Source organism: Akebia trifoliata, chromosome 11 (genome assembly GCF_017979445.1).
Source record: "Akebia trifoliata isolate Shusen 1 chromosome 11, ASM1797944v1, whole genome shotgun sequence".
Taxonomy (NCBI): domain Eukaryota; kingdom Viridiplantae; phylum Streptophyta; class Magnoliopsida; order Ranunculales; family Lardizabalaceae; genus Akebia; species Akebia trifoliata.
The window spans coordinates 9,334,613-9,347,238 of NC_141385.1; the positions used below are offsets into that span (position 1 = coordinate 9,334,613).

A 12,626-nucleotide genomic window follows, 5' to 3' on the forward strand; every position below is an offset into this window, starting at 1 on the left:
AGTTGGTTTATACATATATTATAAAGTAATTTTGAGGTCATGGGAAATCCTATTTATCTTTAAAAAAGAAGAATATTTTTAATTTTTTTATATCAAAATCCATCATCTTCAACCTATCTAAAGAAAAATCTAATCTTTTTCACAACACATGAATATTGAAGAAAATATAATTTTTAAAGATAAAAAATAAAAATATTATCATATTTTGTGATTAATAAATATCTAAACTTGATCTTGACACAGATGAATATTGACGATAAGGATAAAAATATTATCATATTCAAGTAAGTAATCAATTAATCGATTAGTTCTTATTCAGACAATTTTATGAGATTTTGAAAAAATTTAAAGAATTTTGTGACTATGATAACAATCAAACCCCATATGATTGTCCTTCTATAAGAATAAAAAGAAGAGAAACACTTTCCTAACTTCGATAGTGATGAAAAAAGGCATTACCAATCTTGAGATTTGTTATAAATCTTAAGATCTTATTTATACATCTCGATGTCTTTTTAATGATGGATGAGATTTAATAAGGCTTTTTTTTTCTCACTATGATAGTAAGACTAGTCGGACTCTAGAAAGAATTTAAAATTGAGAAATTCAAAGAAAATATGATGGTAAGATCGACTCGGTAAAGCAAAGGACACCGCGTCCCATATAATATTTTAATAAAATAATAAATAAATAAAATTGAAAATTAACCCACAAAAAAAAGGCTTCAGGTTCAAATATTATAAGTCAGCAAACGTGAAAAACGAGAACGCGGCGACCAAAACAAAAAACAATATAAATATCACCAAAGACACCACTCTCGATAACATATTTAATCTGTCAGAACGTTTGGTACTTGTTTCAATTTTAAAAAAAATCTACCAAACTATTCTTTGTTCTTCAACAAATTCAAGCTAAATTTAGCGGACCGAGTTTTAGGGTTTTTCTTCTCAAAGGCGTGAAGTTTAAAAGAGCAATTTTAGGCCTACAGTTGTCTTAATTACACGAATCTCTACCGCTAATTTCTCAATCCTTATCCGATTATCTGAAAGCTTACGTAATAATAGATAGATTCCTTCGTCTTCTTCTCTAGCTCATCTTTTTCCTCTAAAACTTCAGCTAAATTAAGCGGAGATTTTTTTTTAGCTTCTAGGGTTTTATCCTCTCTTTCTGAGCTGTAACTTCAATTTGAATCGAGGGTTTCGCTTTTTTCCCCCAACTCCTTTGTAAACATTGTTCTTCTTCACGTTTTTTCTCTAAATTTGGTGTAACTTTTGGCTTATAGGGTTTTATCTTTTTCATTACTTCTGTTCTTATGAATATTGTCTATAATTTCGATTGAATTCGAGGGTTTCTCTTCTTTGTCGTTGAGATAAATTTAGCTGGGTTTTCGTTACTTTTCGATTTGGGGTTTTTAATGGCTTTGGTGCCTGCTTTGTTAGAGATTTTGAAGAGACATACAATTGGGGATGTTTTGATGGGTTTGGTGTGGTTTTTGGGTCCTCTGTGGATTGCGATTGGAGTGGGGATTTTAATTGGTTGGGCTTGGAGACCTAAATGGGCAACTTTGGGGATTGCTAAATTTGATTGTTCAATGTTGAAAGATTCACCACCGAAGTCTTCGTTGTTGGTTGGCTCAATTTCACCACCGTCCTTGAGTTTTGGTTCAATATTGAGCTTGAATTCATTGAAGGTTCAGTTGCCTAGTTGCATTTCTTGGATCTCTGACCATGGAGCAGAGAAATCGACATTGTCTATCACGTCCACCATGAATTCTGATTGCATGTATGTTGAGTTCCCCCAATTTCCCTTTAATTATTATTGAATTGAGAATTTGGGATTAAGGGGTTGATTTGGAAAAAGTTATCTTTGAGTTTGGGCACTTAAATCTTTCTATGTTTTCTCACAATTAGATTTTGTTTCTGTAGTTCGCCGCAGATTGAAAGTGAAAAAGAAAAACCAGGTGTTGTAACTAGAGAGGATTTGGATCATTTACGCCAACTTGTTGATGTAAAAGATGGAGGTCCTGCTTGGATACCGATGATGGATCGTTCTACACCAAATATGAGCTATCAAGCTTGGAGGAGAGATTTAGAGGTAAAGGCCTTCACCTCTTCGAATCATTCACATTGGGAAATTATTTTGATTGAACTAGTATGGAGGCATTTGAAACTTGAACACGTACATCTCTATATCACACTGTGTAGGAAAATTTTAGTTTTGATGGATTTATGTAATCTATTTTGTTTAATTTGGTTTTATTTTCATGGGTTTGCTAGAATGGCCCCCCACAATATCGAAGTAGCACCATCTTTGAGGATGCTACACCAGAGTTGCTGCGGGACTTTTTTTGGGATGATGAGTTCCGAGCTAAGTGGGATGACATGCTTATTCATTCTTCGACGTTGGAGGAGTGCCCTACCACTGGAACCTTGGTAGTCCAATGGATAAGAAAGGTGAGGGAATTGCTATATTGACCATTTTGATAGATATGTTGGCTTGGTTGCATTTGCTCATGGTTTCTATTATGTTTGTGGCACAGTTTCCATTCTTCTGCAGCAATAGGGAATACATAATTGGGCGTCGAATTTGGGAATCAGGAAGATCATATTATTGTGTGACAAAGGTACAGAAATGGAAATTACTTGTATTATTTCTTGGATTTTCCATTTGTTTGTTTATTGTGCTCTTTACAATGAAGTTGGCAAGCATGTTACGATACCTATGAATTAGTTGGTGATGAGCATGAAGAGCAATAGAAAGTAGTGTAGGAACCCTTTTGGAGATTAGGCTAATGATACTCTTGGCATGACATCTTTGTGTCTTGAAACAAGCTTAAGAGGATGACTCTAAGAGGGTTTGTAAAAAAGTGGGTTTAAGCATAAAAAAATGATTGATATCACCTTGCTTATTGCAACCCCTTTGATTACTTGGATGAGAGATCTTTGTACTGATAACGGACTTTCAGAGTGTTTCAAGTAGTTAGTACTTGCACGCTACTCTTTTGCCAAAGATTTGCTCATGCAGTCTTGCACTGTGTAATAAAAACTTCGCACCATTTTGATTTTCTTTAGATTTCTTCTATTCTCTTCATGTTTTTGAATTCCCTACATATATTGACCTTGTACATATGTGTTTAGATTTTATTTTCATGAAGTCGCTGTGTCAGACACCTTATATTCATCTCTTGATTGTAAGACTATGTTCATATGTATAGAGTTTACTGCAATGGTTGGTGTAGAAAAAAAAATTCAATCAAGGAAACGTGATTGTGGGACAGTGCACCATATCCATTTTTTTCACCTGATATCTTGTTTGCTGCTTCTGACTTGTTGATATTACTTGCAAATTCTAGCCATAGTTGTAAAGTTTGATTGGTACTTAAATGAGGCAAAAAGAGAAGTGTGCTTTTATTTCAAAATTCAGACCATTTGTGCCTGTTTCTAGTGACAACCATTCATTCACAATCTTCCATGCAAGTGTTAAATTATATTCAGCAGTGTTCTTATGGTGTGCTATTGTTCTTCATGTTTCAGGGAGTACCATACCCCTCTATGCCTAGACGCAACAAACCAAGACGTGTTGATGTCTACTATTCAAGTTGGTGCATCAGAGCAGGTAGCCAGAATCTTCGATCTCTATAACTCTTCTCGACAGTTTCTACTTTGCAACAAAACATTAAAGAATGCTTTTCTAACAAAAAATTTCAAATGAGAAAAAAGTTAAACCAAATTTTTTTTTGAGACCTAGGAGCTAATCTATCAGTAACATATCTGATGTGTATCTGTATCAGTGGAATCAAAGAGAGATGGTCAGCTGACTGCATGTGAGATTCTACTCTTCCATCACGAAGAAATGGGCATTCCATGGGAAATTGCAAAGCTTGGTGTTCGTCAGGGGATGTGGGGAACCGTCAAGAAGATTGAGCCTGGTTTACGTGCCTACCAAAAGTTTAGAGCATCAGAGGCGCCACTCTCTCGGTGTGCCTTGATGGCTCAGATCAACACCAAGATTAATTCTGACCACCTTAAATCCATGGAAAGCACCAGCGATTCATCAGAGGTTGAAATTCAGAGTTCATCTGAGAAACCATTGGGGAGGAACATATCCAAGCTCCTGGTTGTTGGTGGGGCTGTTGTGTTGGCTTGTAGTCTTGACCGGGGTCTCTTGACTAAAGCAGTTATATTTGGAGTGGCTAGAAGGTTTGCAAATATCGGAAAGAGATTTTGATTTAGGTAATAGAGACAGACCCCAATTCATCCAAAATGAAGTTTTTGGAAGAATGACTTCTCTGGTGAGTGAGCCGAATGATGTTTGGATCACTCGACTCCTCTCTTAAGAAGATGAGGTGTTGTGTTCGTTTTTTTCCTAGTTTGAATTATGAGAATCCACTACAGATCAAAACGAGGGAAAGAAGAGATTGTATGGTTTTGTATTCACTAGAAATGTAAAAAACTTGTTTTAAGGATCCTATGTCAGATTCAGGTACCCTTTTACGAATCATTTATAAATAGATTTATATCTTCGACTTATATCATCCAACTCTTTGAAGGATTTCAACCATTGTTTCATCTTCTTAGTTTTACTGTGGATATCACTTATTTAGTGTGATCAGTTACAAATGATTGAAACCAGCGGATTTCTGTTGCTCTTTTGAGTGAAAAATGCTTAGGTGTTAGTGATGTGGAAAGTTAAGTTCATCTCTCTTTGGAGTCGCCGCAACTCATAAAAAACTCTGAGAATGGGTGACCAAGACCTTCACAGTAACTCATTTGTAGTTGTCCCCTTGAGTCCATGGTATTCTCGACACATTCAAAAAGCCTCTAGACAGACCATACAATATAACTTCAGGATCAAAATCTTAGGTTAGCAGAAGGGGGGGAGAACCCCCTCTCCCATTGTCATTGAAAATAAATGGATACGGACAGTAGAACGTACACAAGTGGGTAGTTGATCCAATTATTTCTATTTTAACTGCTTGAGAAAACTCAACAACCGCTATATCATTTACAATTAAAGGTTAAATGTCAATAGATTGTCTTTTTGAAGTAACTTTCTTCTTCGAAATGGCCAGACATGAACTCGACTTGCCTATGAACATAAGCAAATTTATAAAACACTAATCTTGTCAACTTTGATGCACTGCAAAGTATTACTACATCTGATATTTCTTAATTAACCGAATTGTAATTAGTCCAAGGACAATTGCTGGTTCCCTATCCACATATCTGATACTGTATTGGAATAGTTTTACTAAGATACAGGAGGAATCCCTGGAAGTTTAAAATATAAGTGCGAAGAGGAAATTAAGACTACTTTTCAAATGTTTTGTTTATGTGCAATCGGCATAATTTTTACCATATCATTCCCAAAAAATTGTTTGCATTCAGGAACAATACATGTATAGAAACACTTCCGGGATCTATGTGGTGGAACTCGAACAAAGCTAGATCAAATTATCGATGAGATCAAGGATTCTCCCACAACAACAACGACAAATCTTCATCCTAAAGATTTAGGATCAGCTAAATGAATCATGCTTGTCCATTCCACTCTGTCCAAAGCCGAGTCTTATGTTAACTAATCAGGATGGTTCTGACAAGAAATATACCAAAGATTGGCACCATACTATTCCTTTCCGAGGAGTTTAAAAAACACCGATTTCCTTACACACTTAAATCTGGTTTGTGATTCAGCAATCCAGATTCTTTCTTGATCCAATTGAAAGAGGTCTTCTCCAATCCACAAATTCTGTCAGCACAATCCAAGTATCATGGGTGTAATATATCCATGTAAAATTAAACCAGAAACATGCAGAGTTTGATGATGGATCCTCCAACCCAACAAACTTGATTAAAAATTTGATGCAAGGGAATGTAAAGGGTAGTTCTAATCCATTTTCTTCAGAGGTTGAATAAAGTATTAGAAGAAGAATTCGACAAAATATTTGGATTCAAAGAGCACAGAAGAAACATCTATGAGGAAAGGAAACCACAAGAATTAAGCCACAAATCCATGGCAGAAACTGTTAAAGCACTTAACAAAATTCGCCCCACCATCCCTTTATGATTTTCCAATCAGAAGCCTCGACAATAAAAAAAAGGATCTACAGAGGGAATGAAATTAACTAGAAAAAACATTATTGTTTAAAAAAAGGGATAAAAAATGAAAAAAAAGAGAAGGAAATGAACAATAACCTGACAAAATAAGCTTTGCTTAAATAGAGAGAAAAGCTAATTCATATTAAATGATAAACTGGAGAACACTGACACCAAATAACCAACCATGTTGAAAACTAGCTTAAATAGATAAAGCCTAAGAAACTTAGAGTTGAGCAGTGCCTTCTGTGAACTTGGGATCCTCACATCTGTACTTCCCATCTGGGCCAATTCCAAAACCTTTCGGATCTGCAAACACATTCTCCAGTAGCTGACTTCGGAGTGGAGCAGGGCTTGCATCGGCGAACTCCACAGCCTCCTCGACCACCTCATCAATCCTCTTCTCTATGGCCTTCAACTCAGCCTCATTCACCAGATTGTTTTCGATCATGTATTTCTTCAAAGCTATGATGGGGTCTCTTGCACTATAGTGAGCCTTCTCAGCTGGAAAAACAAACCCACAAGATTGATATTTAAAAAAAAATAAAAAATTAAGACTAGTTGTAAGACTCCAAATGGAAATAAAACAGGAAAAAAAAAGGATTTGTCACAAACATGAATGTTAACTATCTACCACAGTTATTCGATTTGCTTCATTTGGCCTAAGAATATAAAACATACATGCAATATTACTTGGTGAGCAATCATATAATCACAGCATTAGATATGTGATCATCAAAATCAAATCCTCATCACAAACCTATCGGGTTGGTTGAACGAATCTTGTTCCTCCATCCAATTCTGTCTATGGCCATGTTTTATCGGTAATGCTAGACTGATCAACATAATAATTCGTCCATCAATTCAAAAACATAAAAAATAAGGGAAATCGAAAAGCAAATTCATAAATAAAACCTTCATCCTGACATCGAGAAGTGTGAAACACGATTAGAAAGGTTGAAAGCGACAAGGCTCCCAACCCAAATGGCTTCTCTCTTGCTTTCTTTAGTAAATTATGGGAGGTGAGTCAAATGAAGAATTTCTTAAAGTGGTAAGGGAGTTCCAATATTGAGGAATTTTAGGATTTTTTTATAGGTATAAAGTTTCATAAATAAATGAAGTCTGGTCGAGGTGACCAGCAAGATAACAAAAGCATGGAAACAGGAAACAGGAGACAGGACACCAAACCAGCCCAAAGCACACCTTACATCGAAGTAATACCATCTTCCTACAAAATCTTCAAAAAAATAGATAACCCTTTTTGGATTTCACCAAGAACAATACCTTCCTGCTCTTATTCCTAGAAAAGATGCACAAAATATATACGAGACTTCGTATCAATTAGCTTCATGGGTAGTGTGTATAAAATCATAGCTAAGACCTAATTATTAAGCTTGAAAAGGTGTTGGGATCAGCATTTTCAACATTGCAAGAGGTTTGGAAGGTGAGGCAGACATTGGATGTGGTTCTTACTGCTATGCCTTTATTTGAGATCTAGATCGTAGACTCCAAGGCTGTTTGGAAAGTTGATATGGAGATTGCTTGTGATGATGTGGTATTGGGAATTTCTCAACTACAAGTTGGGAAGAGTAGATTTTGGATCCCAGTGGTGGGAATTTGTGTACATGTGTCTTCGACCTACTACATTCCGGTCAATATTTCTCCAGCTAGATCTTTCAAAAAAACATGAAGGCTCAGGACAAGTAGATCCCCTATCGCCTTAATGTTCCCAGTGGTAATAGAGGCTTCAGCTATGCTCACTGATTTGTTGAGGATCCTCTCTTATTTGTTGAGGAATTGCATTCTCAGCTAAGCTTCCTAAGATGTGTCCTCTGTAGCTTTGAGGCAGTCAAGGAGTTCCAAAAGAAATATTTCTTGGCATTAGGGATGTGGGGGGATTTAGGAGCTTTGACGGGTAATTTAGACCATGGTGTTGGAAGTTTTCCTTTGGCCTATTCAAAATTGCCTGTTAAGCCAATTCTCATTCTAAGGTAATTGGCTAAGACACACTCTTAAGGCAGTATGAAATCCGGTGATTGAGAGTTTTGAAAGAAGATTGACAGCCTAGAAGGCTTCTTTTCTCTCACAAGGTAGTTAAGGCAACTTTGATTAAGAGTATACTATCTAGCTTTCCCAATCTACTATAAATCTAGGTTCCCGATTTCAACAAATGCGACAAATGGATTGGAGAAATTAATGACAAAATTCTTTAGGAGAGGTGTCAACAAAGGGAAAAATCTTTCCAAAAGAAATCGGGAGGTGTATGTGAGGAGTCTTAAAAGATATGAATAACGCTCTAGTAGGGATGTTGATTCAAAGATTTAGTAATCATGAACATGTCCCTTACAAGTACATATCTTCTAAGCCAAAAAACACATGTTCTTCCTCTCATTTGTACTAGGAAAATCTCAAGTACAAGGTTCAAGCAATTTAAATTACAAGCATTTTTATGTGCTGCATTTCTCCAGGGATTGAGAACCCAAAATACTCAAGTCAAAACTCCTAAATGTTGGAGCTCTATGTGACCTAGATAGATAGTCCTTAGATTGAAATCAACTATAGAGCCTTCTATACGTCTCTCAGGCTTTCCCCCTATTTGACTGAATATAACTCTCGCTCAAATACAATTTTCCTAAACCATGTATTTCTAAAGAACCATAATCCAATCTAAGTAATTCAAGATATAGTTAACACAATTATAATAATCCAAACCCAAAATTCAGAACCAAAAAAGGATCAATTAAGTTCATTAAGATACTGAAAAGGAGAAGCACAAATCAGATTAAAAATAAAAATAAATAAAAACAACATGCACCCATCCGAATTCGTCCCTAATTACACATTCAGATTAATGATCAAAAGTAGCATTAATTAAACAAGAAAGATCAATTCAAACATGAAGAAATGTCTAAAAAATGCTCACCAGGGTCACGAAGCTCATCAGGGTCAGCCAAAGAGTGTCCCCTAAACCTATAAGTCTCACACTCAACCAAAGTAGGCCCTTCCCCTCTCCTCGCTCTCGCAACCGCCTCCTTCGCCACTTCTCTCACCTTCAAAACATCCATTCCATCAACATGAACCCCAGGCATCCCAAATGCCGGACCTTTCTTCCAAATCTCCGGATCAGAAGTCGCTCTCAAATGCGACATCCCAATTGCCCACAAATTATTTTCCACAACAAACACAATGGGCAATTTCCACAACGCCGCCATGTTCAAACACTCGAAAAACTGCCCATTGTTACACGTCCCATCCCCGAAAAATGCCAAAGTCACGTGATCACAATCCTCTTCTTTCAAAACCTCTCTTTTATACTTAGATGTAAATGCAGCACCGGTCGCCACCGGAATTCCTTCACCAATGAAGGCGAACCCACCAAGCACATTATGCTCTTTTGAGAACATGTGCATGGATCCTCCTTGACCTCTGCAACACCCGGTCGTCTTTCCGAAGAGCTCGCTCATCACAGCTCGAGCTGAGACGCCTTTGCTTAGGGCATGAACGTGATCACGATAAGTACTAACAACGGAATCTTCTTTCTTCAATAACTTGATGAAGCCTGTCGACACAGCTTCTTGGCCGTTGTAGAGATGAACAAAACCAAACATTTTGCCTCTGTAGTACATCTGAGCACACATATCTTCAAACGATCGACCCAAAATCATGTCTTCGTAGAGCTCTAAACCTTCTTCTTTGGTTATCAACTGGACAAACAAACAAACAAACAAACAAAAGAGATTCAAATTAAGTTAGTTAGGTTTGTGAGATCTAAAGAAATTAGGGGTTTTTCTTGATTTTTACCAGATTTGAGAGTGAGGGATCGGATTTGCTGATCTTCTTTTCCTTGACGACATCAGAGACAGAAACAATTGTGGATCTACGGGGATGAGGAGCTGAAGATGAAGTTTTGGAGGAATTGAAGCGAAGTTTGTTGGTGGAACCAAAGAAGGAAGTTGTGAAAGTGGTTTTAAGAGGATCAAATAGGGGTTTCTCAGGAGATCTGGTTGTGGTGAAAGGGAGAGGTTGAATTGCAGAGAAAGCTGAAGCCATGGTTTCTCTCTGGTTCTGAATTAGGGTTTGGGGAGGAAGGAAGAGAAGCTTAGAAGACGGAGAAGGGAGAGAAAAGAAGGGGGGGAAATATAGGGAGATGAAGGGCGGAGAAAGCAAGAGAGAGTGGTGTGGAAATGACCGCCAAGGAAGTTGGCTGCCTTGATGAAAGTTCGTTTATTTATTATGCATGTAGGCCACCCACCTATCCACTATTTCTAGGCTGTGTTGGGGAATTTGGATTGAGACACTTTGCATTTCTTCTCTTTGTGCATGTGACTCATGTCATTTGGGTTGGGCCAATGCTAATGGGATCATGAAATCTTAGTCCAAACCCAAAATGTCTAATGGAAGGGAAAGGTCGGGTCGGGTCAGCCCGAATAAATTTTTAAAAAAAAAGTGTTTGTCTAATGAGGAGTCGCATCCCATTTGTCTGGGCGTAAAGGGGACGTAGGCAATAAATCGGGTTGAAAGTTCAAGTCGAACGGTAAATATTGGTTCCAGGCTCTTGAAATCAATTCATTTGAGTGAGACAGAGGAGAGTGGAATTTCGTGCATAGGGGTGAGATATAGAGATCTCTAAAAAGGAAGCAAAAGAGTGAAGGCACTTTTTGGGCCCCTATTGATGCTAGGGTGCTAGAACATCGCGAGCAAACCTTAGTAATCTATTTCGTAAACGATGAGTGTTTGCCCTTGGTTTGAGATTAGTTCCACTTTTAACATTATCTTCTCTTTGTATTTGTGACTCTTTGCAATTGATTGGGTTGGCTTTGGACTGGGCCTAGTCCAAACCCGGCACGTCTAATGGTTGGGTTGGGTCAGCTGGACAAATAAGAAAAGGTTTGCTTAGTGGGGTGTCACGTCTCGTATGACTGGTCATATAGGGGATGTAGGTAAAAATTGGCTCCATGGCCTATAATCAAGGTCGCTTTTAACATGGGAATGGATCCTCTGTAGCCCTTTGTAGGGCGATTGGACAATTGGCAAATTGCCACGTCAACAACATTGTAATATTCCCATTGTGAAAAATTGGGACTACAGTGACCATCCATTTTAACAGTCTTGGATCTGGAAAAAAGCCATTTCTTTTATTATTATTATTTTTAAATCGAATCTAGATCATCAACACAAGACACCTATGTTGTTATTTTTCTTCAACATGAACCTCTCTCTCCTTTAGAGAGAAGTGTTACAGAGGATTCGAGCCCTTTTAACATTAATGGGAGTATTTTTCCATATCTGAGGAGAGTTCAGGGAAAAAGATTGGGAACATTGCCTTAGTTGTAGAGCATGTAAGAGTACTTTATAAATCATTGCTTGGTTAGGTCTTTTAGAGTTGTTCCATTATTTGGGATCTGTAAACTTGTAGAAATGAACTCATATGTTCACACGCAATCAACCTTGTAAATGTGGAATCCAATTGTTAGAATTTATCTTACGAAATACATGTATTTTTGGCCCACATCTTCTATCTTGATCATTGGATTTTACATTTACACAGTTAGGATTTAGGATTGGTGTGAACATATTAGTTCCTTTTCGACAAGTCTATGGATCTTGAACCATTTTTAAATAAGGATGTTCATCGTGTGAGTTGGCCCGCAAACCTAACCCATCCAACCCAAAAATGATGTACGGGCGTTGATACAATTATGGTTGGACTCATAAATCCAAAATATTACCCGTATGTATGACCCGCACAAGTAGGACTGTTGGATAGTTTTGGGCGGGCTGGACAAATTGGGATTGTTGCACAAGCCTAATTTTATTTTGATTGGCAAATAAATTTTATATATTAAACAAGAAATATAATTTATATAAATAAAAATTTATATCCTGAAGAACAATTAATTAAAAAATTACTTTAAAAATATATAATTAATATGAAAATATTTATATATTATTATTATTCTTCGGGTTCGGGTTGAATTGGGTTGCCCAAACGCTCAACCCAAAGGTTGAGTAATTGTAACCCAAGCTCAATCATGTTCTACATAATTCAGCCCAAGCTCGCCCATCAATCAGGTTGAGCTCCAGCCAACCCAACCAAGTTGCAGTCCTACCCACAAGTAACAATAGAAAAGGGAAATTACTTGATGAACCCTAGCTGTAGGGTTTCGTTCTAAATAATCCCTAACTTTTCAAATAGTTCATTTAGTAAACTTTTCCTTATTTAATGTTCCCTCACCTCGTCAAGCTCCATGATTCAAATCGTTGAGATCGACCTTTCCTCCTAACATCGGGATCAACAATGTTACAATCGTCTAGATCAATGATTATACCATTTTCAAGGTCTATAAACTAATTTTCCCTATAAAAAAAAATTGTAATCAATTTTATCAAGTCCAAAGGCCCATTTGAACCAAGCTAGCTTGGACTTGGCCATGGGGTTTGAGATTGGGCTAAGGTGCAATCAACTTTTTAGCTTCTTTTTTCAACATTTCTCAATCATAGATTCTCAATCACAAAACTAATTAACAGCAA

The 12,626-nt window shown here is 37.1% G+C and overlaps 2 protein-coding genes across 2 annotated transcripts; one reads left to right on the plus strand and one right to left on the minus strand.

The window, feature by feature from the left end:
- The first annotated feature begins 849 nt into the window (after positions 1–849).
- LOC147390808 (uncharacterized) lies at positions 850–4,529 on the plus strand. Its single transcript, XM_086417338.1, has 6 exons — positions 850–1,782; positions 1,926–2,094; positions 2,277–2,453; positions 2,540–2,623; positions 3,534–3,615; positions 3,791–4,529. The coding sequence occupies exons 1-6, from the start codon at positions 1,415–1,417 to the stop codon at positions 4,225–4,227; spliced, it is 1,317 nt and encodes a 438-aa protein (XP_086273464.1). The 5' UTR covers positions 850–1,414; the 3' UTR covers positions 4,228–4,529.
- A 1,666-nt stretch (positions 4,530–6,195) lies between these two features.
- Positions 6,196–10,318, minus strand: LOC147390809 (pyruvate dehydrogenase E1 alpha). Its single transcript, XM_086417339.1, has 3 exons — positions 9,897–10,318; positions 9,019–9,799; positions 6,196–6,599 (listed from the first exon to the last, which is right to left on the minus strand). Exons 1-3 carry the CDS (start codon positions 10,143–10,145, stop codon positions 6,322–6,324), a joined length of 1,308 nt encoding a protein of 435 aa, XP_086273465.1. The 5' UTR covers positions 10,146–10,318; the 3' UTR covers positions 6,196–6,321.
- Positions 10,319–12,626: the final 2,308 nt, after the last annotated feature.